The 26,668-nt window shown below is 54.3% G+C and overlaps 1 protein-coding gene across 4 annotated transcripts in view; it reads left to right on the top strand.

Moving 5' to 3' along the window:
* The window catches only part of TBC1D22A (TBC1 domain family member 22A), a 326,013-nt gene that overhangs the window by 278,740 nt on the left and 20,605 nt on the right, over positions 1-26,668 (top strand). For 3 of the 4 annotated variants that reach the window (XM_058740978.1, XM_058740973.1, XM_058740971.1), the window contains one exon: positions 10,378-10,473. The exons of the other annotated variant lie outside the window; for it this stretch is intronic. In XM_058740978.1, coding sequence (XP_058596961.1) covers positions 10,378-10,473 — 96 coding nt within the window. The remainder of the gene's footprint in view (positions 1-10,377; positions 10,474-26,668) is intronic. 4 annotated transcript variants of the gene reach the window in all.

Raw genomic sequence — 26,668 nt, 5'->3', positions numbered from 1 at the left:
CCCCCCCTCCCCCCCCCCCCCCCCCCCCCCCCCACCGCCCTGTCCCCTGAGCCAGGGATGCTTTTCCAAGTCACATCGCCTTCCCTTCCAGAGCTCAGCTCCTCCTTGGGAAATGTCTGGCCGACCCGCTGACTTTGCCCCGGTCAGGAGGGCCCTGATTGCATGCATCAGACCCCGAAGGTGGTGGACACCCCTCTGTGCTGAGTGGGCTGCTGCCACTGAGACCCAGCCTCCCGACCGTGTCCCGGGGGACCGACGGTAGTGCGTGCCTGTGTTAGGCTTCGTGGAAGCCGGAGCTGGTTTTCCATTATGATACGAATTTTTTATTTATTAATTTGCTATTGTGATATAATTTACCGAGTCAGCAAAAACAAGTAATCCACTGAAGCAATGCTGTAAAACTCCGTTTTCCCCTAGCACAGTGCCCTCTGGAAGTGTGGCTGTTTGGCCTTCTGCTGGACCCGGGGGGTCTTGTGGGGCTGCAGCCGTCAGAGCCTTGGAGTCCTGGGGGGGCGGCCCTGGGCCCGCCTCACACTGACTTCCGCATTCCCTTACGTCACAGGCCCTTAAGCAAATTAAGTGTGTAAACAGGGTTCCTTAGAGAAGCCTACGTTCTGGAGCATCCCTAAGTAGTCCTGGAAACCTTCTTTTCTCAGCATTGCAATGCTGATTAGCAGTCTTACAGTCGGCAGAGCCCTCGTGTCTTCTGTATGTGGACCAGTCACCTTCAGCATCTGGAAAGAAAAAGGTGTGCGTCTTTAGGTTTGCTCCCAGAGGCCCACCTGCCCGTCTCCCCGGTGCATCCAAGTGAGTGGGTTTGGGTGTGTGTAACTTCATACAGTCATTGCTCCTGTCGTGGGGCTTGTGACAGAGCTTGGAGGGGAGAGGGGGCCACGGAGAGAAGAGGCCCCTAGGACAGCGGGAGAATGGTTGGGTGAACAGGAGGGACAGTGTGGCAGACGCCCCCTGGGAGGAGGGCCGGGTCAGCTGGCTGCTGGGAGACACAGGAAAGACCTTGAGGAAAGAATACGGCTGAGAAAACTCAGCCAGTACCCGCTGCTGGGGTAGCAGTGTGTGCAAAAGTGGGGGTGAGGCTAGAAGGGTCTGGTGTTTGGGGGGAGATCGAGAGGGTCGAGTGTCAGGCAGGAGGTGGGACAGGGCCCGTGATACCAGAGGATTGTGGCATGTTAAGTAGTTTGGACGTTATCCTAAAAGCAGCGGACGCTTAAAAACCACACTTGTGACGAGACAGGAGTCCACTTGGTTAGAGAGGGTGGCCTGGTTACAGGGGGGAGGCAGGCTGGAGGCCCAAGTGCAGATGGAAGGTCAGTGCGGCCACAGAGGCTTTAGCAGCATTTCGCCAAGTGTGCATTGTTAGTTGGTTTCAGTTCCAACACGGACATTTCATGTATTTATTTATTTTTAAATGTTTATTTATTTTGAGAGAGCTCCCACAAGGAGGGGAGGCGCCGGGAGAGTGGGAGAGAGAATCCCACGCAGGCTCAACACTCAGCCCAGAGCCTGATGCGGGGCCTGATCTCACGAATGCGTGAGATCGTGGCCTGAGCTGAAATTAAGAGTCAGATGCTGAACTGCCTGAGCCCCCCAGATGCCCCTCCCAGCACAGATATTTTTAGTTTTAATAGTTACGTTGATTTATTTATTTTTTTATTTTTTAATTTTTTTTATTTATTTTTGGGACAGAGAGAGACAGAGCATGAACGGGGGAGGGGCAGAGAGAGAGGGAGACACACAGAATTGGAAACAGGCTCCAGGCTCCGAGCCATCAGCCCAGAGCCCGACGCGGGGCTCGAACTCACAGACCGCGAGATCGTGACCTGGCTGAAGTCGGACGCTTAACCGACTGCGCCACCCAGGCGCCCCAAGTTACGTTGATTTAAAGAAACTAATGGGGCAGTGCGGTGGACTTAGGTGTCACAGAGCACACAGAAGCATGCTGGTGTAATTATTTTTTGTTAAGTTAAAAAAATTTTTTTAACGTTCGTTTTTGAGAGAGACAGAGCGTGAGCAGGGGAGGGGCAGAGAGAGACAGAGACAGAGTGTGAAGGAGGCTCCAGGCTCTGAGCTGTCAACACAGAGCCCAGTGTGGGGCTCGAACCCACGAACGGTGAGATCATGACATGGGCAAAGTTGGGCACTTAACTGACTGAGCCACCCAGGTGCCCCTGGTGTAATTGTTAAAAACATAACCACAACGGAAAGGATGCTGTCATTGGCCAGAAATCATGAGAAAATGGAACTCTAGAGAGAAGAGGGAAAACATCAAATCTACCCAGGGGATCCTGCCAGTTAATTTCTAGGGTCTGCAGGAGGGTTTGTGTGAGCCGCAGGCCAGAGACAAACCCCTGGAGACTGTTCAGAGACTAAGCAAGTGTTGGTGTTTGCCTTTCTTGGCCTTGGCCATGGAAGTCAAAGAACAAAGAAAGGAAATACCTCCCTTCAGAGATGCCACCATAGTCCGGGATTCATGTGGGTTTGGAGCCCTAATTTATGTGACTTACTTGTCCTAAAGAATTTCAAGCGGAAAATTTAGTTGGAAGTAATCTCGAGATAATCATGTCCTTAGGTTCAGGTAGAAGTAAATACAATTTTTCCCCCAAAGAAAACCATTTTTGATGCAAGCTTCAAAGAATTCCAACAGATAAAAGTTCCCAGCATCTTAAGCTCGAAAAGGGGCAAAACCCCGAAGGAACAAGGAAGCTGGCCACAAAGAGCAAAAATTACCAGAGAAAACAAACTTCAGAGACGCGCAAAGACTGCAGCCTGTAGGGTTATCTGGGATGTGCGTGACCGTAAGCTCACTGTGCCCAAAGTCGTGGAAAGGAGCATACCAGGCACAAGAACAAGGAAAATCTGTAAGGCACGTTCGAAAATGGGCTGAACGAGCCGCCCAGGAATTGTGATACGTCGAAGAGCTGCCCAACGAGCCGGAAAGTACCTCTCCCAGGGAGACTGAGCTCAGTGACACAGAATAGTGAGACGATCCCGCCCCTGCCCGGTCCAGCTCCTGAGAAATTAAAGAGAATGCAGAGGGGCAAGTGATGATGTCCCCAAGATTGATGGAAGCCCCCAACTCTGGGGACTTGGAGTGACTGATGGATCTCTAGCGGGACATAGAGTGTATGGAAATGGAAATTGCAGAACTCCCAAGACCGAGTGTCTCACAAGCAGGCAGACAGAAGGGTTAGGTTTCCTGTGAAGGAGGGACAGGCGGACTGGGACATCAAACAGCGGAGGCCGGATGATGGTGCAGTAACATCTTTAAAAATGAGAGCCGACTTAGCCTGCTGTATCCAGCAAAACTACCTTCTGGGAAAGAGAAGGATGTAAAGACATTTTTAGACAAAGGAAAACCGACAGGGGTCCCTACTGGAAGAACTTCTCGCTAGTGGAGCTTCTGACAGCCGTTTCAAGAAGGATAGTGATTTCAGAAGAGTCTAGACGCAAGAAGGAATGATCGTCCGAAAAAGGCAAGGTCATGAGTAACTCTAAACACTGCTGTATACGACAACAACGAAAAGGATATCTGAACTTGTAATGTTACAAAGTCAAGGTAGAACTGGAGTCTTGGCCAGTAAGAGCATCTTGCAGGGGGACGTCTCCGGTGCGCCTCTAGCGAAGATACTCCTCACTTGTGTATTGCTTGGGAAGGTAATGGAGACCACGAGTAATCTTGGACCCCAAGGTAAATATGCACGTTAGTCTTTGTAGAGTAACTATTAAAATAATAGGAACAGTTCAGTAACTTCCAGAATAGTTGGGGCTGGGGCTTTGGCATAAAGGCGGAAAGTAACTCAGTCCAGTTGTAGACAAGAAAGAAAAATAATAGGGAAAGTGGAATACGTACACATTTCAAAATAAGAGGATGTAAATTAATCTAAATATATCAGGAATCACATTCAGCAGGGACCCAACTCCACAGGGACCATGTCTGGGGTTTTTTCAAATCCAATATCGTACTAGTTATAAGAGAAATATAAAGACACAGAAAGGGTACAAGTAAAGGGTGAAAACCACATGCCAGGAAAATCACATCTCAACAACTAGCAACAAGCTATCAGAAATTAAAATTTTTAGTGGCGCCTGGGTAGCTCAGTCAGTTAAGCGTCCGACTCTTGATTTCGGCTCAGGTCATGATCTCACGGTTCGTGAGTTTGAGCCCCGCGTCAGACTCTGTGCTGACGGCGTGGAGCCTGCTTGCAATTCTTTCCCTCCTTCTCTCTCTGTCCCTCCCCTGCCCCCTAAATAAGTAAACTTTAAAGTTTTCAAAACACCATTTTTATTTTTAAATTTAATTATTTATTTTTATCAGGTACAATTACCATAGTGTTATGTTAGTTTCAGGTGTACGATATGTTTCAGCAATTCCGTGCGTTTCTCGGTGCTCTTCGGGATAAGTGTGCCCTTCATCCCTTTATTTCGCCGGTCCTCCCCTCCTCCTCCCCTCTGGCAGACACCAGTTCTTTGCATTCGAAGTCTGGATTTTTGTCTCTTCTTATTCTCTGTTGTTCTTTGCTTTGTTTTTGAAATTCCACGTGTGAATGAAATCATGTGGTGTTTGTCTCTGACTTACTGCACGTAGCATAATACTGTCTGGCTCTGTCCGTGTTGTTGCAGATGTAAAGATCTCATTCTTTTCTGTGACCGAATAATATTCCATCGTGTATACATACCACATCTTCATCATCTGTTCCTCTGTCGATGGACGCTTGGGCTGCTTCCGTATCTTGGCTGTTACAAATAACGCCACAATGAACATAGGGGCGCCTGTGTCTTTTTGAACTTGTGTTTTTGTTTTCTTTGCAGAGCGGATTACTGGATCATCTGGTAGTTCTTACTTACTTTTTGAGGAACCTCCATACTGGTTTCCACCAGTTTGCATCCCCACAGTGCACTAGGGTTCCTTTTTCTTCACGTCCTCGCCAACACTTGTCATTCTTGGTTTTTTTTTTTGTTTTTTTTTTTTTATTATTTTTTTTTTATTTTAGCCGTTCTAACCGGTGTGAGGTGGTATCTCACTGTAGTTTTGACTTGTAGTTCCCTGATGCTTAGTGATGGTGAGTGTCTTTTCATGTGTCTGTTGGCCATCTGGACGTCTTCTTTGGAGAAATATCTATTCAGGTCCCCTGCCCATTTTTACTTGGGTGATTTGTTGTTTTGTTTTGTTTTGTTTTGTTTTGTGGGGTTTTTTTGGTATTGAGTTGTATAAATTATTTATGTATTTTCGATTTTAACCTCTTATCAGATATGTCATTTGTAAATATCTTCTCCCAATCAGTAGGCTGCCCTTTTTGTTTTGTTGATGGTTTCCTTCTCTGTGCAGAAGCGTTTTATTTTGGTGTACTCCCAATAGTTTAATTTTGCTTGTGTTTCCCTCACCAGAGGAGACATATCCAGAAAAATGTTGTTATGGCTGATGTCAAAGAAACTACTGCCTATGTTTTCTTCTAGGAATTTTAGGGTTTCAGGTCTCACCTTTAGGTTTTTAATCCATTTCGAGTTTATTTTTGTTCAAAACACTATTTTTTTAATAGTGTCAAAAAATATCAGCTGCTGTGGGAAAATCGAGCAGAAGACGTTTAACAGATCTGTATCCTGAAAACTATAAAACATTGCTAAGAATAATTAAAGAGCCAGGTCAGTGGTAAGCTATTCCATGTTCATGAGTCGGGACTCTCAATATTGTTAAGATAATAATCACTCCAAATTGATATATAGATTCGATGCAATTCCAATGAGTCCCAGCAGGCTTTTTGGAGAAATTGGCAAACTGGTTGTCAAATTCTTGTGGAAGTGTAAAATACGTAGAAAAGACAAAATCAACTTTGGTGAAGAACAAAGACAATAGAGGAGTAGCACTACCTGGTTGTTAACTCAGTGGACAGAGCATAGTCTTTTCAACAAACTACCGGAACAGGTAGATATCCGTGTGCTTGCACATGGACTTCCGCTCCCACCTTATGCCATATGCATATAACATATGCAAAAGTGAACTCAAACTGTATCACAGACCTAAATGTAAAGCTTAAAACCATTTTAGAAGCAAACCTTTATGCCCTTAGGTTAGGCAAAGATTTCTTAGAAATGACACCAAAAGCAGTATTCATACAAGAGCAAAGTAATAGATGAACTACGTCAAACTTTAAAATTCATGCTCCTCCAGAGTCAATATCGAGGGTAACAGACGAGTTATAGACACAGAGATGTGTTTGTAAAGCACATAGCTGATCAAAGACTTGTATTTAGAATATATAGAAAGTTACTCAAGTCTCAACAATGAGAAACAAACAATCCATGGGAAAAACTTGGACGCTCCACCAAGAATGTCATATAAGCACATCAAAGGTGTTCAGAATCATCAGTCATTAGAGGAATGGTAATGTGTAAATCAACACCATGGTGAGATCCTACCACTTGCCTATGAGAGTGGCCAACGTTAAAAATACCATTTCACATGTGGCCTCTGGGGTGACCGCCCCGGAACGCCACCTGCTGCTGGTGGGGCTGTGCAGCGGTGCAGCCACTTTGCAGATAGCTTGGCCGTGTCTTCTGAGTTAAAATACTGCCACCGTTAGGGGCGCCTGGGTGGCGCAGTCGGTTAAGCGTCCGACTTCAGCCAGGTCACGGTCTCGCGGTCCGTGAGTTCGAGCCCCGCGTCGGGCTCTGGGCTGATGGCTCGGAGCCTGGAGCCTGTTTCCGATTCTGTGTCTCCCTCTCTCTCTGCCCCTCCCCCGTTCATGCTCTGTCTCTCTCTGTCCCAAAAATTAAAAAAAAAAAAAAAAAAAAATACTGCCACCGTGTGATCCAGTCCTTCTCCTCCTTGGTATTTATCCCGGCAAAATGAAGGCATCTAGCCATAGAAAGACTTGTCCACAAACGTTCACAGCAGCTCAGTTTATAATCAAACCGGAAACAACTTCGTGTCTATCAACAGGCAGACAGCTCTGGCGAACAGACTCTCTAAGAGAGCCGTGTTTCTGAGCAGTTACAGGCAGTGGCCACGCAGTGACATGGCCACATCTCAGGGCAATAGTGCCGCGTGAAGGTAGCCAGACAAAAGTACGTGCCATATGGTTCTATCTGTACAGAAGCAGGGGAAGCGTAAACTCGTGTGTAGGACAAAAGTAGGTCAGTGATTGCCTAGAGACTGAGAGGGATGGAGGGAGAGATCGCAGAGGGCACGGGGAAACTTGCGGGTGATGGATGTGTTTCCTCTCTTGAGCGTGACGGTGGTTTCACAGGTGTAGACACGTATCGAAACCTGTGCGATATTATACTTTCAATATGTAAGTTTATTGTATGTCAGTTCTACCTCAAAAAAAGCTGCCTAAAATAAACAGGTAACCCAACAAAAGTAGATGTGTAGTATGGTCACACCACACTCCTGTCCCCCTCTCCAAAGGCTTAAAGGCAAAAGCATTGGTTGACATAAAGGAGATCGTGTATATTGATATTGTTCAGTACACCAGGAAGATAATACGGTTGAAAATTTGTATGCGTCTGATAACGTGCTTTCCAAATACATAAAACAGAGATCGGCAGAACCTTGAGGAGACATCAAATCTGGTGTTGTAATGGGATTTTTAACACCCTTCTGTTATTGATAGCACATAAGATGACAAAATCAATCAGGATTCATAGGAGATCTGAGCAACACTATTGATTAAATTTATCTTATGGACACATACAGGACATTGTATCCAAAAACTCCAGAATATATACTCTTACACACACCTGGTGACGATAGCTGGCATTTACCTACTATTTACTATGTTCCAGGCATTATCCTAAGTACCTTACGTTGTGTGATTTGTTTAGTCTATAATATTTCACAGATGAGGACACTGAGGCACAGGAAGGCCAGTAACTTTGTCTTGGTCACACAGCTAATTAGTGGCAGACCCAGGGTTTAAACCCAGGCACTCTGGCCCAGTCCCGTTCTTGATTGCTCAGTGTGCTGCCTTAGGGGGTGTGTGTGTGTGGAAACTAATTGTCCTCCCCTCGCAAAACCAAATCTAAGCAAACAAAAGAATCAGCATCGTGTAAATCACATTCTCTTATGACACAGTTGAGTTACAAGTCAATAATCAAAGAAACCTAAAAAGACAAAACAAAGTAAAAACGAACCACATATATTTATAGATTTAAAAAATGCTGATAAGTAAGCTATGATTGAGGCAAGTAAATCACAAAATGAGGGAGAAATTTCTTAGAAGTTAAGGATAGTAAAGATACTATTCAGCTGTGGAATATAGCTGAAGTGGGGCTCATAGAGGAAAGTTTATAGCCTTAAATGCTTGCTTGTGTCGGAAATGAAGAAAAGCCGGATATTAACTAGCTCATCATCTGTCTTATCTTAAGAGAAAGGACCAAATGACCTAAATGTAATTCGAAGCCACTCTGCATTTGTGTATGTTAGAAAATACCGACAACAAAAAAACAGCAACTCAGTAGAAGAAAGGCTGTAATGAAGATAACAGTGGAAGTGAATGAAACATATAATATTAGCAGATGTAACGTGGAACCAGAAGGTTGGTTGTTGAACAACGTGAAAGTAACGGACTTTGAGCAGGATCTAGAATGGAGAGGAGGAAAGGCCTACGTAAACGTGGTATTAAGAACCTCCAGCAGGGGGCGCCTGGGTGGCTCAGCAGGTTAAGCGGGTTAAGCTCAGGTCATGGTATCGTGAGTTCAAGCCCCGCGTCAGGCTCTGTGCTGACAGCTCGGAGCCTGCTTCGGATTCTGTGTCTCCCTCTCTCTCTGCCCCTCCCCTGCTCATGCTGTCTCTCTGTCTCTTAAAAATAGATTAATCATTAAACAACTTAAAAAAAATCTCCAGGAGGATGCCCCTGTGTCTCTCTTTCCCTCCTTCCTAACACACGCTAGTCAGCCCTCCTGTCAGCCCCTCTGCATGGCCACGGCCAGTACTCCTCGTCCCTTGCTGTCTTGACCCTTGACCCTCTCATGTTCCTGTGTCTCCTCCCACCCCTTTCCCCCCACCGTGTATGTTTCCTGCCTGGGCCACAGGCCAGCCGCCTGCACTCTGGACTGGACGCCTAACGGGTGTCTTCGGCTCAGCATGTCCACACAACAGACTCCCAACCTCCCACCAAAACACTCCCACAAACTGCCACAAACCTGGCCTCACCTTGGGAGATGGTAGCTTCCTCCTTCTGGTCGTTCAGGCCAAACGCGTTGGGTGTATCCTTGATTCCTCTCCTCTCCTCGCCCATAGTGTCCTTATCAGTAGCATATTTTCATGGCTCAACCTTCGAAACTTTTCTAGAATTTGACCTCTTCTCCGAAGCTGTGCTGCTACCCCCTTGGCCTGCATCACTCACCCCTCTTGATTTTAGGATTTCCGCGGTCTCCTGACTGATCTCCGTGGGTCTGCCTTTCCCTACCCTGCCGGATGCCACGTCTGTTCTGCGCGCACCAGCCAGAAGCATCCTTTGGGAGCACGGTCTTTCCTCTGCTAGGAGCGTCCAGAGTTCATGAGAACAATCCAGTGACCAGGGCGGCCATGGGGATCTGGACCTTCCCCCAACGGCGGCTTCTGCTTGCTCACCTCACTCTCCCCTGCAGCCACGCTGATCTCTTCACTGCTTCTGGAATGTGCCGGGCAGTCTGGAACCTCAGGGTCGTCTCATTTCTCCCCCCACCCCATCCACGTGGCTTTCCCTTCTTGGGTCTGTGTTTAAATGTCACCTTAGGTGATAGATCAGATCACTGTATTTAAATTGCAGACCAGCCTGCCCCTTCCCCAGTATTTCGCACCCCTCTTCCTCACCTCACTTTTTCCAGAGCATGTCACCATCTTTTACCTTATTTATTTAGTAACCAGGTAACAGGAGTCGTGCGGGTATCACACGGGAATCTGTGGCCGTGGCCCCTTGAAAGCCAAGTGTTGGGAGCCCCGATCCGGAAGTTGACCGTGCACGCCTGAACTAAGGCCCAGGCACGGAAGGAGGGGCCGAGCTGAACCCACAGCGGGCAGGGGGGTGTTGGCCGGTGAGGAGCCTCCCCTCCCCGCCCCCACTTCCAGCGGGCTTCGAGTCCCTGGTAGCGCCCTTGCCCTCCGAGGAGCGGGGGCCACTCTTCAGCCACGGCCAGTGACCAGCGTCCGAGGGCAGGTTCCCTCCCCGGGTGGCTGTGCAGCAGGAGCTGGCCTGCCTTCTGCTACTGCTGGTCGTCCTGTCAGGAGGGCCAGCGAACCGCCGGCTCCTCTCGGAAGCCTGTGCTTATGTCAAGGAGGCGGGAATGTCAGAATCACGGCCTTCGGGCTGCGTGAGCCTGGCCTGGGGCAGCAGCCGTGGTCCTGCCGGGCACTGACCACCCCCGTGTTCTCTCTCGCAGTCCGAGCCCGAGGGCTTCTCCCACTTCCACTTGTACGTGTGCGCTGCTTTCCTGGGGAGGTGGAGGAAGGAGATTCTAGAAGAGCGGGATTTCCAGGTAAGTAAATGCCCTTTCGGGGGGGCCTGAGCTTGATCCTGTCTGGGAGGTTTAGTGAGCTGAGTCCACAGGGCTGTTTGTGCCAGGGCTTTGGGCCGGGCGCTTGTGGTGAACCGCTGACCTGCTGTCGTTGGAAAGCTGTCACAGCCAGGAAAGCGCGCAGACCAAGGTCACCCATGGTCACCCGGGGCCCATGCCACACTGTGCGTTCAGAGATGCCGCTGTCCCCCAGGCTCCCGGAGGCCCTTCCTGAGCCCGTGTGTATGTGTGTCCTCAGCAGTGGGGCCCCAGGGGCGGCTGCAGGGCTGTGATGGGTTAGGGCAGGTGCTGGCCCACGAGCAGACAGCCTGGGCGCCTGACCACTGGGCGGCTGTGTGACTCGGGCACGTCGCTTAGCCTCTCTGGGCCAGTTTCCTCCATGACTTAGTGGAGAGCCACAGTGGCACCCGTTCATCAGCTCTGTGCTCGGCTGGTCGCTCTGTGGGGGCTGAGTCCCCGGCCCCTGTCCCCCCCGCAAGTGGGCCTCCGTGTGCTGGCCCAAGTACCATGGTGGGTGTTGGCCCCTTCACAGGGTGACCTCCGCTGTTACCCAAGGTGCTTTAGTCTTCCTGCCCAGTGACCCAGGAGGGTAGGGCCTCTCGGGTACACTGAAGAGAACGGTGGTGGGGACCAGGGACCGGGCTGTGCCCCAGCTGGCTAGGGGTCACTCTCCGGCCACTTCACCTCCTTGGGCCTCTTGTCTTTTAGGTGAGGGACAAACTAGGAGGCTCCACGGTCCTAGGTCACAGTGTGGTGGCTCCGGGCTGTCTTCGTGGCCTTGTGGCACCCTGGCTCCCTGTGGGAGGTTTGGGAGAACAGTGGGGCTGAGCCGCCGTGCAGAGCCCGCTGTTTATCTGAGGGAGAAGCGCCCAGCTTCCCTGGGGCCCAGCGGCCGGCCGCGGTCTGACCCTGGCCGACATTCCCCGAGTGCCTCCTGGAGAACAGCTCACTCATGCAGGTGGCCAGGGCTCACGGGGCTGACCGCGTTTGGGATTCTCATTGCTGCCCTGATGGGGGCTCTGCCTGCCCTGGCGGGTGAGGCACAGCTCAGGGGGGTGGGGGTTGATGAAGCCGTGGCGAGCCATGCAGGAGAGTGTGCTAAGGTGGGAGGCTCGTCACCGTCCCGGAAATCACTCTCCAGCCCCAACCGTGGGCAGCCCTGAGCCACACGTGCCTGCGAAATGGCCCTCGCCCCCCGGGACTTCAGTTCTTGCTAGGGAGAGGGACTCGTGACAGGTGAGTGACCTCACATGAGGGGCTTTGCCACCCAGCCCTCCGTTTCCTGCTCCCCCAGTAGGGACAGTGCCACCAGGATCCCCTTCCCACAAGTGGCTCAAGTCTCAGAGACTGTGCCGGGCAGCTTGTGTTCTCATCCTTATGAAGTGCCACGAAGGGGCTGTTGCAGGGCTGGGACCCCCCTGGGGCCGGGGGACAGCAGGTGGGAACAGCCCTGGATGCGAGGGACCTGAGCCAGGTCTGGGGCGGGTGTGCGGCCTGCAGCTCGCTGTTGGGCTGGCTTCTGCCCCTCCTCGCCCCTGACCCCTTTGGGCCTCCTGTCTCCCCACCCCTCACACAAGAGCCCGCAGGAGGGGACTGTCCAGGTGACCCCAGGCAGCGGCTGTCCTGGTGCCTTGGAAGAAGTGACACCAAGTCCCACCCTTTGCTAGCCCGCCATCTTTTATCAGTGTTTCTAGGAGCCCCGTGTGTTTGTGGTTTGCTTGCTGGCCTGTGGCAGTCAGAGGGTCTGCCTGGGGAGTCCTGCTCACTGGCCAAGATTCATGGGGCCGGGAGACGAGCGGAGCCCGGGGGAACGTGGGGAGCCGGGGAGGAGTGGGGCGTTCATCCTCCCCCGGACTCGTGCTGGCCATGAGAATGTCACAACGCGTTGTGGAGGGTTGAACTGAATGGGAAAGGAAACAAGAAAACAGAAAGAGCCTTTGGAGTCCCAGGGAGCACGGGAATTGGGTTTGCAGTTGTGACATTTTAGGAAAATGCCTCTGTGTCCATGGAGGACAGCCTGAGTGACGGAGCCCAAGAGCTCCGGGCCTCCAGCAAGAGAACATCCTGGAGGAAGGCGTTCCAGGCCCGCCCTCTCTGTGCAGAATGGTAATTTGGCCCTTGGGAAATAAGTGTTGCTTTAAGTCATTTCCATAGGAACAGAATCTTTTCCTGAGGAGGAAGCTTCCCAGAAGCAAGGCAGAACCCCCGCAGTGTCACCAGGGCCCCCCCCACCCCGCTGCGGGTGCTGGGTTGGGGGGGGGGGGGTGAGACAGGCTTTGCCCCCGGCTTCAGCTCCCTGGGACTTGGCCAGGCAGTGCCGTTGGGTGCTGTGCCTTCTGAGGCTCGTCCAGGCTAGGGATGATACCTTCTGGAGTGGGCATTCACTCCTGTCCTGAGCCTTCATGCCCTGGAGCTTTGTATCTTCCTGGGGGACCGGCCATCGTGGCCAGTGACCCTGTTTCCCAGCCGTCCCGCGGGCGCCAGAGCGGGCCCCTTTCCACAGCTGCCTGTCCCCATCCTGGCCGGCCGCTGAGGTCCGAGCCTTGGTTCTGCCCTCCTTTCTGCCTTTTCCTCACAAGGTTCTGTAGGGTCTTAGGGGTGGAAGGAGCTCCCTGTGCACAGCCTTCTATCCCCTGGCCAGGCACCTGGCAGCCCGTCTCTTCCTAGGCCCCTGAGGGGGCTGTTTCCCAGCAGGAGGGCCCGTGGCACAGAGAGAGCACAGCCGAACCCCCCCCCCCCCCCCCCCCCCCGCCAACCCCAGCCCAGGTCAGACACATGTGGCCGAGTCAGCCGTTGAAGGGCCGGCTCCAGCACGTCCAGAGTCTTGGAACCTGGCTTGGCTCCCACTGCAGAGGCTCGAGAGCTGCCCCAGGACTGTAGCCTTGCCTGTGAGGCACGTGTCCCCCTCGGAGCACCGACGGGACATGTGGCAAAGCTCCAGGCGGCAGCTTCCCTGGGATCTCTGACTGGTTTATAAGTACAGCGTTACAGAGAGTTGAAGGTCAGCCACTCTAGAAAATGATTTTCTTCTCACCCCCAAAGTCTGAGCTGCGTGGTTCGGTGCCCCAGGACCCCAGGGGTCTGAGCCCAGCCCCTTGTAGCCCCCGTCCCTCTGGTCCTCGCTCCCAGCCAGCCGTCCCTGCCTCCAGGGCATGGCTTGCCCAGCCAGGGTGTGGCGGAGAGGGCAGCGTGCAGCCGGGCCGCTCTGGTCCCGCTGGCCTGGACGGTGACCCAGAAGCAGCCTTGTCCTAGGATGCTCTGTGACACGGGGAGTCCTCCCCAGGTAGGAACTGGCATCGTTGTTTTGATTTCAAAGAGAGCGAGTCCCCTAGACACACGGTGGCTGTGTGCAGTGCTTTTTAAGAGGGAGGAGGGTAATTAGTTAAGTCAGGGTGAGCAGAGTCGGAACTTCCCAGCGGAGCCACAGCCTTCTCGCGGGTCCCGACGTGCTTAGCGATCTGCACGCGTGTCCAGTCCGTCAGTCCGTTGCTGCCTCTCTGCCGGTGGATGGTGAGCCTTGTTAGCAGAGACGGGAGCCTGCGAGCACAGGGCAGGACCGGCGGAGGATCCCACAGAGAGGTGCTGAGCGTGAGTGGATGCCTGGCTGTGCCCCGCAGCGGACGTGAGAAGGCCCGGGTGCCGCGCAGCAGGTGGGGGTGGGAAGGCCCGGGGTGCTGGCCTGCTGGGCTTGGCCCAGGCGCCTGGTCCTTTGGCTCCTGTGGGTGGCGGGTGGCTGCCACGTGGGACCGGGCAGGACCAGGTGAGTGCAGCGCCCGTGGGCGGGGCCTCCGTCTGCTCTGATGTTCTTGGTCCCGGGAGACGGTCAGTTGGTGGATGGTCCAGCGCACCCCTCGCGGCCCTTCCTCTGGGCCAGGTCCTGCTGTCGCCCGACTCCGTTTCTACCCATGTGTGTGGGCTGCATGCAGCTTCGTGCGGGGCTTGGGACAGGGGCCCGTGGGGCCGGAGCAGGAGCCTGTCACAGGGATAGAGCAGGGCAGGGGCCGCAGCAGAGGGCAGGGGCCACCACTGGACATCCTGTTCTGCAACCAGGAGGAAGTCGATGAAGCTGGTGCCGAGCGTGCAGGGGGCTGGGGGTCCCAAGGCAAGTCTGAGAAGGACGGAGCCGGGAAGGCCTCCTGGGCTTTCCTAAGGCGGGCGCTGTCCGGAGGGCAGGGGTGCGAGGACCCGATTCAGCGGGAGAATGACCCCGGGGTAGGGGAGCAGACTCGGTGAGGGGGCAGGTGGCACAGGAAGGACTCAGGCTGGCAGTGTTCCCATCAGGCTGTGAGGGGGTTGAACGGCAGAGAGGATGGTGTCATCTGTGGCCAGAGCGGCGCCTCTGCAGTTAGAAATCGTGGGGCAGAGACTTCTGGGAGCTTGGACACAGCGCTCGTCCGTGAAGGTCTGGATTTGCGCGCTCTTCTGTCTGCGCGCTAAACTCGAATTTAAAACTTTCAGAAACCAGAGAATTGACGCAGCGGGCCTAGGAGGAGACGCGGTGGATCTGAGGAGGGTGGAAATAAGGTTATTATGAATCTGGATGGCAGAACGTAGGGGCGGCCCGAGGGCTCCGGGTGGGGTCTGGTTGTATAAGCCACAACCGTGTCTGCTTAGTTTTTGCGGAACGTTCACAAAGTGAACCGTCCGACCTGCGCCATAAAAGTTGTCAAAATCTGAAAAGCTGGAACAATGTGGGCGCTAGTCGCTGAGTGTAATCCTTTACAACAAGATACTAACAGAGTTAAAACTGAATCATCAGGCATTTGGAAACTGGAGAGGCCGCTCGAGAAGAAAGTGACGCTGTAAACATAGAAGAGCTTTAAGAACATGTGTGATGTGACGTGTGGGGCTTGACCATGGCCAAAATGCTTTAATTATATAAAAACAGTAAAGAAAAATACCCTTTAACTCCAGAAGTTAGATATGGAAAGTGAAAGTCAACATACGATAAAGGTGATAAAGGAATTATTGAGTGAACATAGCACCAATGACGGGTTCAGAAAATGGAGCTCGTGAGTAGAATTGAGAACATCTTACTTACAGGGGGGCCTGGGTGGCTCAGTGGTGAGCATCTGAGTCTTGATTTGGGCTCAGGTCATGATCTCATGGTTCGTGAGTTCGGGCCCCATGTTGGTCTCCACAGTGAGTGCAGAGCCTGCTTGGGGTTCTCTCTCTCTCTCTCTCTCTCTCTCTCTCTCTCTCTCTCTCTCTCTCTCTCTGTCTGTCTCTGTCTCTCTCTCTCTCTCTCTCTGTGTCTCTGTGTGTGTGTGTGTCCTTCCCCTGCTCACGCTGTCTCTGTCTCTCTCAAAAATAAATAAACTTAAAAAAAATCTTACTTAGAAGGCATTTACAAATGTCAGTCCAGTGGACCGGCCTTCCTGCAAACCCAGATATGTGGGTGATAGAAAGGTTCTCCTGCGTTTTGGGAAGGGAGACAGCAGAGATTTGGGGGGAGTATAAAATGCCAGAATTGCTGCAAAATGAAGTAAACAACAACAACAACAACAACATCCTTGAATGGACCCATAATTTTGGGATAAGTTCCAACATTTTCAAAAGTCTTACCTTTAAACATGGTTCTGAGGCCAAAACCTGTCTTCCCGAGCAAGTTCTTTCCTACTCTCGAGAAACCTGTCGCCGTGTGGCCTGTGACTTGCCTATGTGTCACAGAGCTCTAATCACTGCTGACCTGTGTCTGTGTGCCCCCCGCGTGTGTGTCTGCCTACAGAACTGACCCTGTGAAGCCGTGCGGTCGGGGGCGGTGGCCTCGGTCCCCGGCACAGCGCCTGACCAGCGAGGCACGAGTGTGAACACGGGTTGAGTCAAGGAATTCTTTATTAATAGGAAAGAACAGCACCTGTGAAAAGGAAATTAGAATCTGGTTTCAGTTGCATGTAATACAAACACAAATATGTTTCGTAAAGCACCAGCATGTTTAAACCATTGATACATTAAATAAAAACATTCCGTGAAAAAGTCCGCCCCCCCCCCCCCCCCGGAACATGAAATGGTTTGCTGTCAATAAATCTGCCTGTGTCACGGGTCCCACACGTGCAGGGCTTCATTAGAAGGGCTCACGGGCCTCAGCGTACGGTCCTGTTCATGGCTGACATTTGTCACCCAGCCCGGCAGAGATGCGCAGCTGGGTCAGTGGGGGGAAGGCGCCCCAGGAGGAGTGGAAAGGAAGCCGGGCGTCTGCTTCGTCCTCCCCAGGAGCCACACAGAGCGTGCTCCCCATTTCTGCCCAGAGCCCAAGGTTTCTAGCGGGGCCAGGTCTCGGGGACGCCTCTGCCCATCGAGATTCTGGATGCCAGGAAAGCTGGTGTTTCCCGAGAACGATGTGCAAGGAGTGTCTGCGGGCTGGCAGAGCCCCAGCTTTACCACAGAGAGATCCTCTCAAGAGCCACGTTCTTGATGCCAGCCAAGGGTCAGCCCTGCAACCAGGCCCCTGGAGACCCGGCTCTGCTGTTCCTGTTCTTCCTGCTTGCTGCTCATGCGTCCTGGCAATAAGCCACAGGGTCACTCACGAAACGTAGCAGCTTCTCCTGCATTTAATAGAAGGAAAAACAACAACTCAGCTCTTACTAAAATGGAAATAAAAGAATACTTACCTTAACATGCCAAAGACTATCTGTAGACAGCATCCAGCAGTACCCAGGGGATTCGAGGGACGGTCCCCTCTACGTCCACAGCACACCTCCGCGTCTGTGATACGACGGGTACACGTTCAGCAGAATCTCCCTGCTCCTGCCCCACCCACTGCGCAAGCTCACACACAGACGCGCGGGCCAGCGAGATGAAAAATAGGAGTGAACGAACACTGGGGTTTGCTCTGTAGACCCTGCTAGTTCCCGCTGGGGGCAGGCACGGAGCCCGGCATGGAGTGGAGGGGAAAACCTGGGGTCCGAGCAGGCGAATCAGAAACCTTTGCCTAAGCGAGGACCCCTGAACTCCGGCAAGTGAACCAGAACAGACGGACCTGGAGGTGTGGCTTTTGCTTGTCTGAGACGCTTTTCATAGAGCAGGAGTGAGAGAAAAGTGTCCCGGCGATGGGGTCACTCATTCTACTTTTGTGACGGAAGCACCTCACGCTAAAGCATTAATTTAAAATGGCCAGAGCTCCAGGTGCCTGACTTGCGAAAAGTGCCAGCTTTCTGTAGAGTGACACATAGGAAGCACAACCCTGGTAAATGTCTGTCTGTCTGAACCACCGTCAACAAAGTGAAAAGCAGGTGAGAAACAGAAGAGCTCACAAACAGGATCAAGACATCTTCCGTGTTTGTGATACGCAGAGAACTCACGCAAATCAGTAATGGAATGACCATCAGCAGTCAGTCCACAGAAGAAATTATGTAGCCGGCTGGTGAACGTACGTATATCTTCCAGTCGTTACTAAGGAATTGAAAAATCAAACAGATGCTACCTGCCAAATTAGCGGTGCTCTTTAAAATGCACTTCATTAAAACTGACGGAGCTGGCGAAACAGGCGTGTTCCTTCCTTCCTTCCCACGGGGATGTGATATGCAGCCTTTCGGGGGAGCTGTTAGTAATTTATGGCAAGAGTCTTACCTGGGCCCTGTAATTCCCCTTGTTTATGATTATGGGAAAACAAACCGTCTGCCTCCTAAATGTCTAGTGTTAGGAGGAGAGTTCTCTAGGTTAAAGTACTTGGTTAGAATATTCTAGAACTACCAAAAGATCTTGTCTTCAAAGAATAGTTACTGTTGTGGAAAAGTGCTCCCCGTGTATTCCTGGCGAGGGAGAAGCATGATGGGAAGTTACACACGTTTTATATGCAGGGCGTCTGCACTGCTCATGCACACGACCTACACGTGTACACGTAGAAAATACGTATATACATTTACATGCTCATATACGGATAAAAATGACCGCGATTTTGCTTGTGTAGTGTGCACAGAAAAAAGACAGAACAAATCACAGTGCTAGCGTTTTTTTTTGTTTTGGTCGGTGGAATTGTGGATGTTTTAAGCTTCTTGTTTGAACTTCAAAAAAATTTTTCATATCCTCTCAATATGTGGTCAACATGGCTTTTCCCCTCCGGTTAATTCCTGAGTTAAGGAGGTGAGACCCCCCCCGCTTGGTGAGGTGCCCAGCTCAGAGCCCGTGTTCTGTGACAGATGTCAAACGTCACCTTCCTGAGGCCACAGCAGGTGTCTCTCCATAGTGGGATCCTGTGTGCTCACGTGTGTCCCTCATCTCACACACGTGTGCACATGCAGACACATGTACACACGCACACAACCAGGTGGTCCTCAGAGGCGAGAAGCGTGTCCTGTCCTCTGGGGACCCTCGGTGCCCATAGGTGCCTGTGTGCGGTAGGATGTGAATAAATGCCTCCTGAAAGGAGGGCCGAAGGGAGAAGGGGACGGGTTGCAGGGCTGCATGAAGAGCAAGGTGTGTGGACCCTGGAGCCAGCCCCTCCCCCCACCACGGTGGCTCAGGCTGCACATGGGCTGTGAGAGTCCTTTCCCTTTGGCCAAGTTGCCACAATGGGCATTTCCTGGACCGCTTGGTGCAGCCCATAGGTCACTCTTTTTTTTTTTTATTTTTAAAAATTTTCTTTGTTTTATTTATTTTTGAGGGAGAGAGAGAGAGAGGGAGGAAGCATGGGAGGGACAGAGAGACCGAGGGAGACACAGAATCCAAAGCAGGCTCCAGGCTCTGAGCTGTCAGCACAGAGCCTGACACGGGGCTCGAACTCACAAACGGCGAGATCATGACCTGAGCCGAAGTGAGACGCTTAACCGATTGAACCACCCAGGCGCCCCTAGGTCACTCTTGAAGTCTGTGTTTTATTCACTGGACCAAGCTTCTTTATGCCCTGTCGTCTGTCCCCTTCCATGGAGGCGGGTTGGATGAGGTCATCTCTAGTGGCCGTGCGGGATCCCTGTGCAGGCTGGACGGGTTCCAGTACATGACTTTGAGCCCTCCCTGGGCGTCCCCGCACTACTGGGCCTCTGCAGACTTCGGAGATCTGTGGGCAGGAAGCATCTGGGAAGATGTGCAAGGCGTCTGCGGGGTGGCTCTGATTTACAGGGACAGACGTGCGGCAGTGCCCAAAGCCCAAGCCTCTCGGACACTGTGGGGCCCAGCGTGCGGGAGGGGGCCAAGGGGGCCTGGCCGCTCGCCCGTCCTCTGGCCTCAGATGCGGGTGCCAGTGTGCCCACCTCCACCACAGCTTTAGGAGAGGCCTCGAAGTGAACACTTCTTAGCCCCAGCTTTTGTGCACCGGGACCCCGGGCTCGGAAAGTCAGCGGCGGCTTTAGGATTGCGTGTGGAAGCAGGTGGAGAGAAGCCACGCTCCCTCGCTGGGAGGGCCTTTGCCATCTCCAGTGCTCCTCTCCGGTGCTCTCACCCTTGGACAGCCGCGCATAGGTGACCGTGGGGTCCCGGCCCCTCTGGGAGGCCCGGGAGCGTCCCATGGAGTCCTGCTGGCCTGGGTGACTGTGGGGTCCCGGCCCCTCCGGGAGGCCCGGGAGTGTCCCCATGGAGTCCTGCTGGTCTGGATGACTGTGGGGTCCCGGCCCCTCCGGGAGGCCCAGGAGTGTCCCCATGGAGTCCCGCCGGCTGGGGCCTCCAGGAGGACGGGGCGGTGCCTTCGTTTTGGGCCGCCCCGGCTCTCCCCTTGCTCTGAAACCAGGGAGGTCAGAGCCAACACGGACTTTCGGCCTTTTTTCCTCCCATGTGGGGCTGCGGCCTTCTGCCCTGCACAGTGCCTGGTGCCTGGTACCAGCGGGAGGACACTTGCCGTCTGACAGGGCGTCTGTGCACGTTGGTGGCACTCCTGTGTTATTCTGCACACCTTCGCTTGGAGTTGTAGCATCCCCTCGGACGGGTCCATCGCCATCGATTCCCTGGCGCCCTCGCATCCCGACAGCCGCTCACGGGGCGTGGAGATGGCCCGGCCCCCTGGGTGGGGGGTCATGTCTTTGTCAGACCAGACTAATTTTGCGATGCCGAGTGCCCTTGGGCGGGTTAATGGTTCTGTCCGGTTTGCATTTCATCCTGTGTTCACCTGAAGCAGCAAATGTCACGAAATGCCAAGGTACAGATGAATCGTCTCTTTCTTTATCATTTCAAGACATTTTAGGGACAAAATTAGGTCAATCGAAAACTAATCTTTGAGTGCCACGTGTGTTCCTGTGGGCTGCTGCGTGTGTTTAAGTGTGGCGTGTGTGTGGTCGCGTGCGGTGTGGAGTCATGCCCAGGCTGGGGCGCCCAGGGAGGCGGTGGGTCGGCGAAGGGAGAGTCGTAGCATCTGACCTCAGTTGCCTCATCGGCAGGGGGAGGTGGGGGCCTCCCACCATCTGTGCTCGCGGGCTCGCTGGAGGGGCGAACGAGGTCACGGACAGAGGAGGGGCTTGGAGCCGCCCCGCACCCACACGCACTCTCAGCCTCTCTTACAAACCCAGGCAGGGGAAAGAATTGATCTTGTTCTTTTTTGGTCTGTGAGCAAAAGAGGCTTTTCTCGTTGCACATGGGGGGGTTTTGCTTAGTCATGAAGGAAACTTCCCTTTACCTCCTGTGGAACCTGTTTGGGGTTCTCTCCGCACGAAAACCCCGGAGGAAGGCAGGCCCTCCTTGTGCAGGATTCTGCTTTCCCTCGAGGCCGAGCCGAGGCTGAGCCGCACCCTCGGGGTCATCAGGGCAGGCGGCACGACCGGTGTTGGGAAGAGGGCACGTCGTCCTCCACGGGGCACTGTGAGTGGCAGGGCCTCTCTGGGGACATGCTCTTCCCCGGACCCCTCCCTGAGCTGCGCAGGCCTGGACTCAGATCCCTGATCCTTGCCCACCCGCCTGCCCCTCTCCCGCCGGGGCGTGCACTCCTCGGCTCCCCAGGGCTCCTCCTCAGAGGGAGCACCCAGGAGGGGCGGGGGGAGGAGCTGGGGTCGTGTCCTGTGCCATCCTGTCCACTCCCGTCCCCGTCCCGTCCCCCGTTGCTGTCGCTGGGCCTTGCCTGCCCTGACCTGCCCGGACGCTCCTCCCTGATCATTTCCCATTTGTGATCGGAACTCACCAGGCGGTTTTTGAGGGAAATGGGAGTCAGCACGAGACTGGAGAAAATCGATTTTGTCCCATGACAATCCCCAGATGTACCTATATTTTTATTAAATCATCTCTCTGCGGTGGGTTTTGCTTTCCTCGTGGGATTGAGCTGCTGGAACCAAGCCCTCGAGCCCCTGCTGGGCCTGGTGGCCGCAGGGCAGCCCCCCCCCCCCACCTTGCACCCCAGCTCCTGGAGAGTGAGCCCAAGTGTCAGGCCAAGTGTCCCTCCGCATCCAGGGCACTCGGGTGTGGGGGCTCCACGGGTGCCCCAGGCAAGGTACGTGACTGACTGTCAGCCAGAGTATAGACGCTCAGTCCTTACCTGACGCCCGCAGAGCGGGGTCGGGGTGCGTCCTCGCTCACCTCTCTGCATTGCCCAGCTTAAGGCTCATTCTGTTTTCTTTCTCTTCTCTGAGATTCTTCCATAACGAATGCTGTCGCCTCTTAGGAAGCGGTGCTCAGACTTTGTACTGTGGGTCCTGTCGTTGACGGGTCTCTGCATGCTTCCTGAGAGCCGCGTGTCCCTGGTGTTGGGGGTTTAGGGTGAGCGTTAGCACAGGCAGAGGGGAGTTACACGACCCTCCTTGCAGCTCAGGAGGCCCCGAGAGCCCAAGGAGGATGGTTTAATCTAGCAGTTTCCCTTCAGGACGTGGCAATCCCATAAATCCATAGAAATTAGCCAGCAGAGAGGCTTCTGGGCCTGAAAGTGGAGGGGGGTGGGGGGGGGGGACTGTTCCCAAGCATTCTTGCCCCCGGCACATACCTCTAGGGATGGTTTTTAGTGTCCTAAAGCTCTTCAGGTTGTGCCCGGAAGGGAGAAAAGTTCTCAAAGGCTCTTTCTGCAGAGAGCCCCTCTCCCCACCTCCTCCCAGCTCCCGAGGAGGCCACTTTCCTCCTTGGAAGTGGTTGCTTTTGTGTTTGTGTTTGTCTCTGCCTGTCTCAGCGGCTGTCTCTGGAGTTTTCAGGTGTAATGACTTTCTGCAGCAGAAAGACCTGCCTTCTTACCCTCCACAGCCCCCAGCTCTTTGGGACCCTCCTCCTGGGGGGCGTGGGCCAGACCCTGACACACACACACACACACACACACACACACACGCACACACACACATGACCCTTGGGGACCCCCCACCCCGGGGGCCTCAGCCAGACCACGCAGTCACACACACGACCCCTCGGGGCCTCACTCGGGACCCAGTTTGGATGTGAGCCTGGGGCGGGGCGGCCACCACGGTCTCTGGAGGCTGTGTGCGCTTCCTGGGACTTGAAACAAATTGGGCTCCGGGAAGTGAAATATCAAATGTTTAGGAGAGTCTGTGGAAAGTAACATCCTGTGCCCTTCAGTAAGTGTTCAGCCGTGTAGTCTCGCTCACACATCTGAGACCTGAGCGTAGACTGTGGGTTAGATCCGTCGTTCCACGGCGGGCCCCAGGCGCACACAGGACTTCTTGGAGACCACGGCTAGTTTTCACTGGAACAGGCCACTTACGGCTAAATGATTTCTTAGCAAGATTATAAAACTCCTTCCGTGTTTTTATTTAAAAACTGTTTCATGTGGATGATGGCTGCATTTTAGTATGCTTATGAGGGGTGGGGCTCCTGAACAGTCCTTGGGACAGGTCCTTGGATAGCTGTCCCAGGGGCCCCCCAGCCTGCGTGCCAGACGTTGGGGGCCAGCTGCCTGCAGTCCGGGTTTCGAGGCTCACTGAAGGACACCTCTGAAATCAACGACAGGACACAAAGCTGAGTCCTGTCCTGTCCGTGATCTCTCGCTGACGGGGCAGCGGCTCAGGCCGACCGCCCAGTACAAGCACCCCGTGCCCCGTCATACACCCCGGGCGCCTTCCCTGGGTTGTCGAGCCAACCCAGGAGCCTGTGCTGTGCTCCCTCCTCCCCTTCCTCAAAGGAAGAATCTCTCACCTAGTGGAAGGTCTCCTCTCAGCCCCACGTCTCAGCCCCTTCCCTCTGGGCCTGGAATGTGGCCTGTGCCCACCCAGCCGGGCCGTCCCAGCCTGAGCCGCTCTCAGGGGGGCCTCCCCGCAGGTGAGCTGGAGGGCAGCCGACACCGTGGGCTTTGCCAGTGACTCGCCCTGCTCGTTTCTGCCTGTGAATTAGTCTTGCCATTAAAGAAAAAATTACACCCACCATTCAAATCATTAATTGAAAGGCCCTTATTATCTCATTAATGGTGTTTGATATCTGAGCCAGATAAACTGGGAGAAGCTCGTCTGTTCAGTCCCTGAAGAAATGTAATCACATCACGGGCCTTATTGAAATGTCTCCCTCTCAGCCGTCAGGAAGTCCATGCCACAGCGGTCTGTTCGTGGACCCCCGTTCGAGTCTGGCACAGAAGTACCGTTGTGCGGCCGGGGCGCCCGCGTGACGTGCGTTTGGCCAGTGGTGTTCAGGAAGGCGTGCCCGGCTGCGGTGCTGGCTGTGAACGGCCCCTCTGAGTTCCCCAACCGCGTAGACGCCTTCCTCCTCTGGGCGGTCTCCTAGGATCAGTGGGGTTTCAGAGAGAGGCCGAAAAGAGGGAAGGGGGCGGCCCCAAGGCTGACGTCACCTGCGCGGTGCGTGAGGCTTCTGCATTGACCTGGGATGGACAGGAAATCAAATGGGAACCACGGCCCCTGAGAGCCATGTCCCCGAGGCTGTGTCCTCTTGCTGAACCCGGGGTTCGCCGAGTTGATTGCCAAGCTCCTGGACCTTCTTTGTGGAAAGAACCCCTTATGCCCCGTGGCGGTTCCGTCCCCTCCCCCGCATCTTCTATGCCCGTCTAGCCGTGTCCTGTGTCCTGGGTGCCCCAGGCCCTCACACGGGGGAGCCGTGGTCTGTTCGTCGCTGACCCGGTGCTCTGGCAGCACTGGCTCAGCCTGAAGAGACTGGACAGGAAGACCCATGTGTGGGCTTCCCCGGTAGTTGGGACTAGGCCGTGGAAAAGGAAGGAGTGGGTGGTTTTGAGGTTCTAAGATCCTCACCTGCAGCGGAGGTGACGCCCAGCGAAGTGAAGGGACCAGGAGGAGTGCGTGGCAGCCGGGGTCCTGCAGGGCTGGCGCTCCTTCCTGGCTCCCGCGGTCCCCCACTGCCCACCTGCCCCCTCCAGCCCCACTCCGTGGGCCCCGGCCCCAGTCCCCAAGGTCGTGTTCGGGTCCTTCCTGGGAGAGGTCCATTTCAGTTGGCAGGGGTCCTCTTGGGTTCAAGCTGTAATGTGCCTTCCTGAACCCAGAGCCTTGGGCCACTCGGGAGTCCTGGGCTGGACCCTCATGGCCACCACCCCCCGTGAGACCCTGAGTGGTCATTTAGCTTCTCCCAACGTAACCGACACTAGTGAGCTGCTCAGATAGTGATGATGAACGGGCTCCTGTGGGAATCCTTCCCTCAGGCCTCGAGGTGGGAGCTGTCATTGTCCAGCTGAAGCGATGACAGAGGGCACACCGGCACCTTTCCGCCAGAGCCCCGTCACAGAGCCCCAGGGGCCTTCTGTCGCTACAAGTCACCTCTCAAAGCGGCCTGTGCCCCTCAAGGGTCCACCATGAAATAAACACGCTTGGCCGTGGGGTCCTGGCCGAGGCCTCGCCCCGTGGGCAGGCATGAAAGGTCCAGGAAAGTGAGACAGGGCCACATGGGCCGGACGAGCTGGGGGATTGCCTTCCAGTCCAGAAAGCCCTCCGTCTGCACAGGGAGGTTCATTTTGTTACCTTCATTAGTTTGAGGATTTTCAGGGCAAACACGATAGGATTTCTCGATTCAATTCTGGGGTGTTTGTTTTTTTGCGATAAAGCACACGGAGGAACTTGCACTGATGTTTAATTCGTCTTGCAAAGAGGAAATATTTGCTCCTCTCTTACTCAGTGTGTCTGATTCTCAGCTGGGCTGGTGAGGCTGGTGGCATCCAGCCAGGACTTGGAACGCTGTGGACGCCCAGCCTGGGCCTGTTGCTGCTGAGTCGCGGTGCCCGTGGTCCCCACGCTGCCCCTCACAGCTCCAGGCGGGATGCTTGCCGGCCTTCATCAGCGAGCTGAGACCCCCACCACGCCCCCATCTTCCCTTCCCTTTCCTGAGGCTCCGTGTGACTTTGGGGGAACTGCCCCTGCCCCGAGCCCCACACCGCGCCCTCAGCCAGCCTCACAACTGAGACCAGGTTGCTTCTTCTCTGCGGCTCAGTGTGACCACCCGTCGGAGGATGCCAGCCCCCTCTCGGTTGTTGCTAATGCAGACGACGCGGGCGCTCTGCCGAGTGCCGTCGTCAGAGTCACAGCCGCCTAATTGGATTCCGGATCCACTGAAACTCGGAGGCTCAGGGTCCCCAGAGACACGGCAGGGAAGGAACTGTGTCAGCAGAGCCTGTCAGGGTCACTCCCCGCCCCTCACTTACTGAGAAAGGATGGCCCAGAGTTACAGCTTATGAAAGTGACTGTGAATGTATCTGACCTGGCCCAGTGCTCGCTGTAAGGCTTGTGCGTCTGGTAAGGCTCAGGTTCCTGGCCCCGGGCACGCTTCCTTCAGGGACGGGTCAGGCAATGGACAGGGTTACCTGTAGCTGGGCGCCCCGTGTCTGCCTCTGTCCCTTTGGGGGACTCCTGAGTGCCTTCTCCCACTGACCTGGCCGGTATGTCCTTGGAAAGCCTCCCTGGGGGAGGGTTTTAGGGGACAGCTCTGTCTTTCCAGCTGCCTTGTTTGGCAGAAGCCCGGGACACACACACAGCTGGCTCAGTCTGCCTGTCCCCCCTTGCAGCCCCATCTGGATTTGGGCGCTTTGACTTAGCCCAGCCTGGGTAGGCCCTGGGTTCACAGGGCTCAGGGGTTGTGAGTTGCCCCGTAAGGGTCCGGCTCCAGCGTTTCCTGATAGTGGGGTCACTGCCCTCTTGCCCTAGGCGGGCAGCATCGGGCCCTGTACTCACACAGTGTTCCCACGGGAGACTTTGCAGAGGGCGAGCGCTGTGACAGGAGTGAAACCGCCTTTCCCAGGGGTCTCAGGGTGACGAGCCAGCCCCGCGGCTGCAGGACTCCCTCACCTGCCCCGTTGCCACTTTGGAGGAGGCCGGCTTCCTGGCACAAGGGCCCGCGGCTGGGGGGCCTTCGCAGGCGGTAC

Source organism: Neofelis nebulosa, chromosome 8 (assembly GCF_028018385.1).
Source record: "Neofelis nebulosa isolate mNeoNeb1 chromosome 8, mNeoNeb1.pri, whole genome shotgun sequence".
Lineage (NCBI taxonomy): Eukaryota > Metazoa > Chordata > Mammalia > Carnivora > Felidae > Neofelis > Neofelis nebulosa.
The sequence above is the reverse complement of the archived record's forward strand: the minus strand, read 5'-3'. Positions and strand labels throughout refer to the sequence as shown.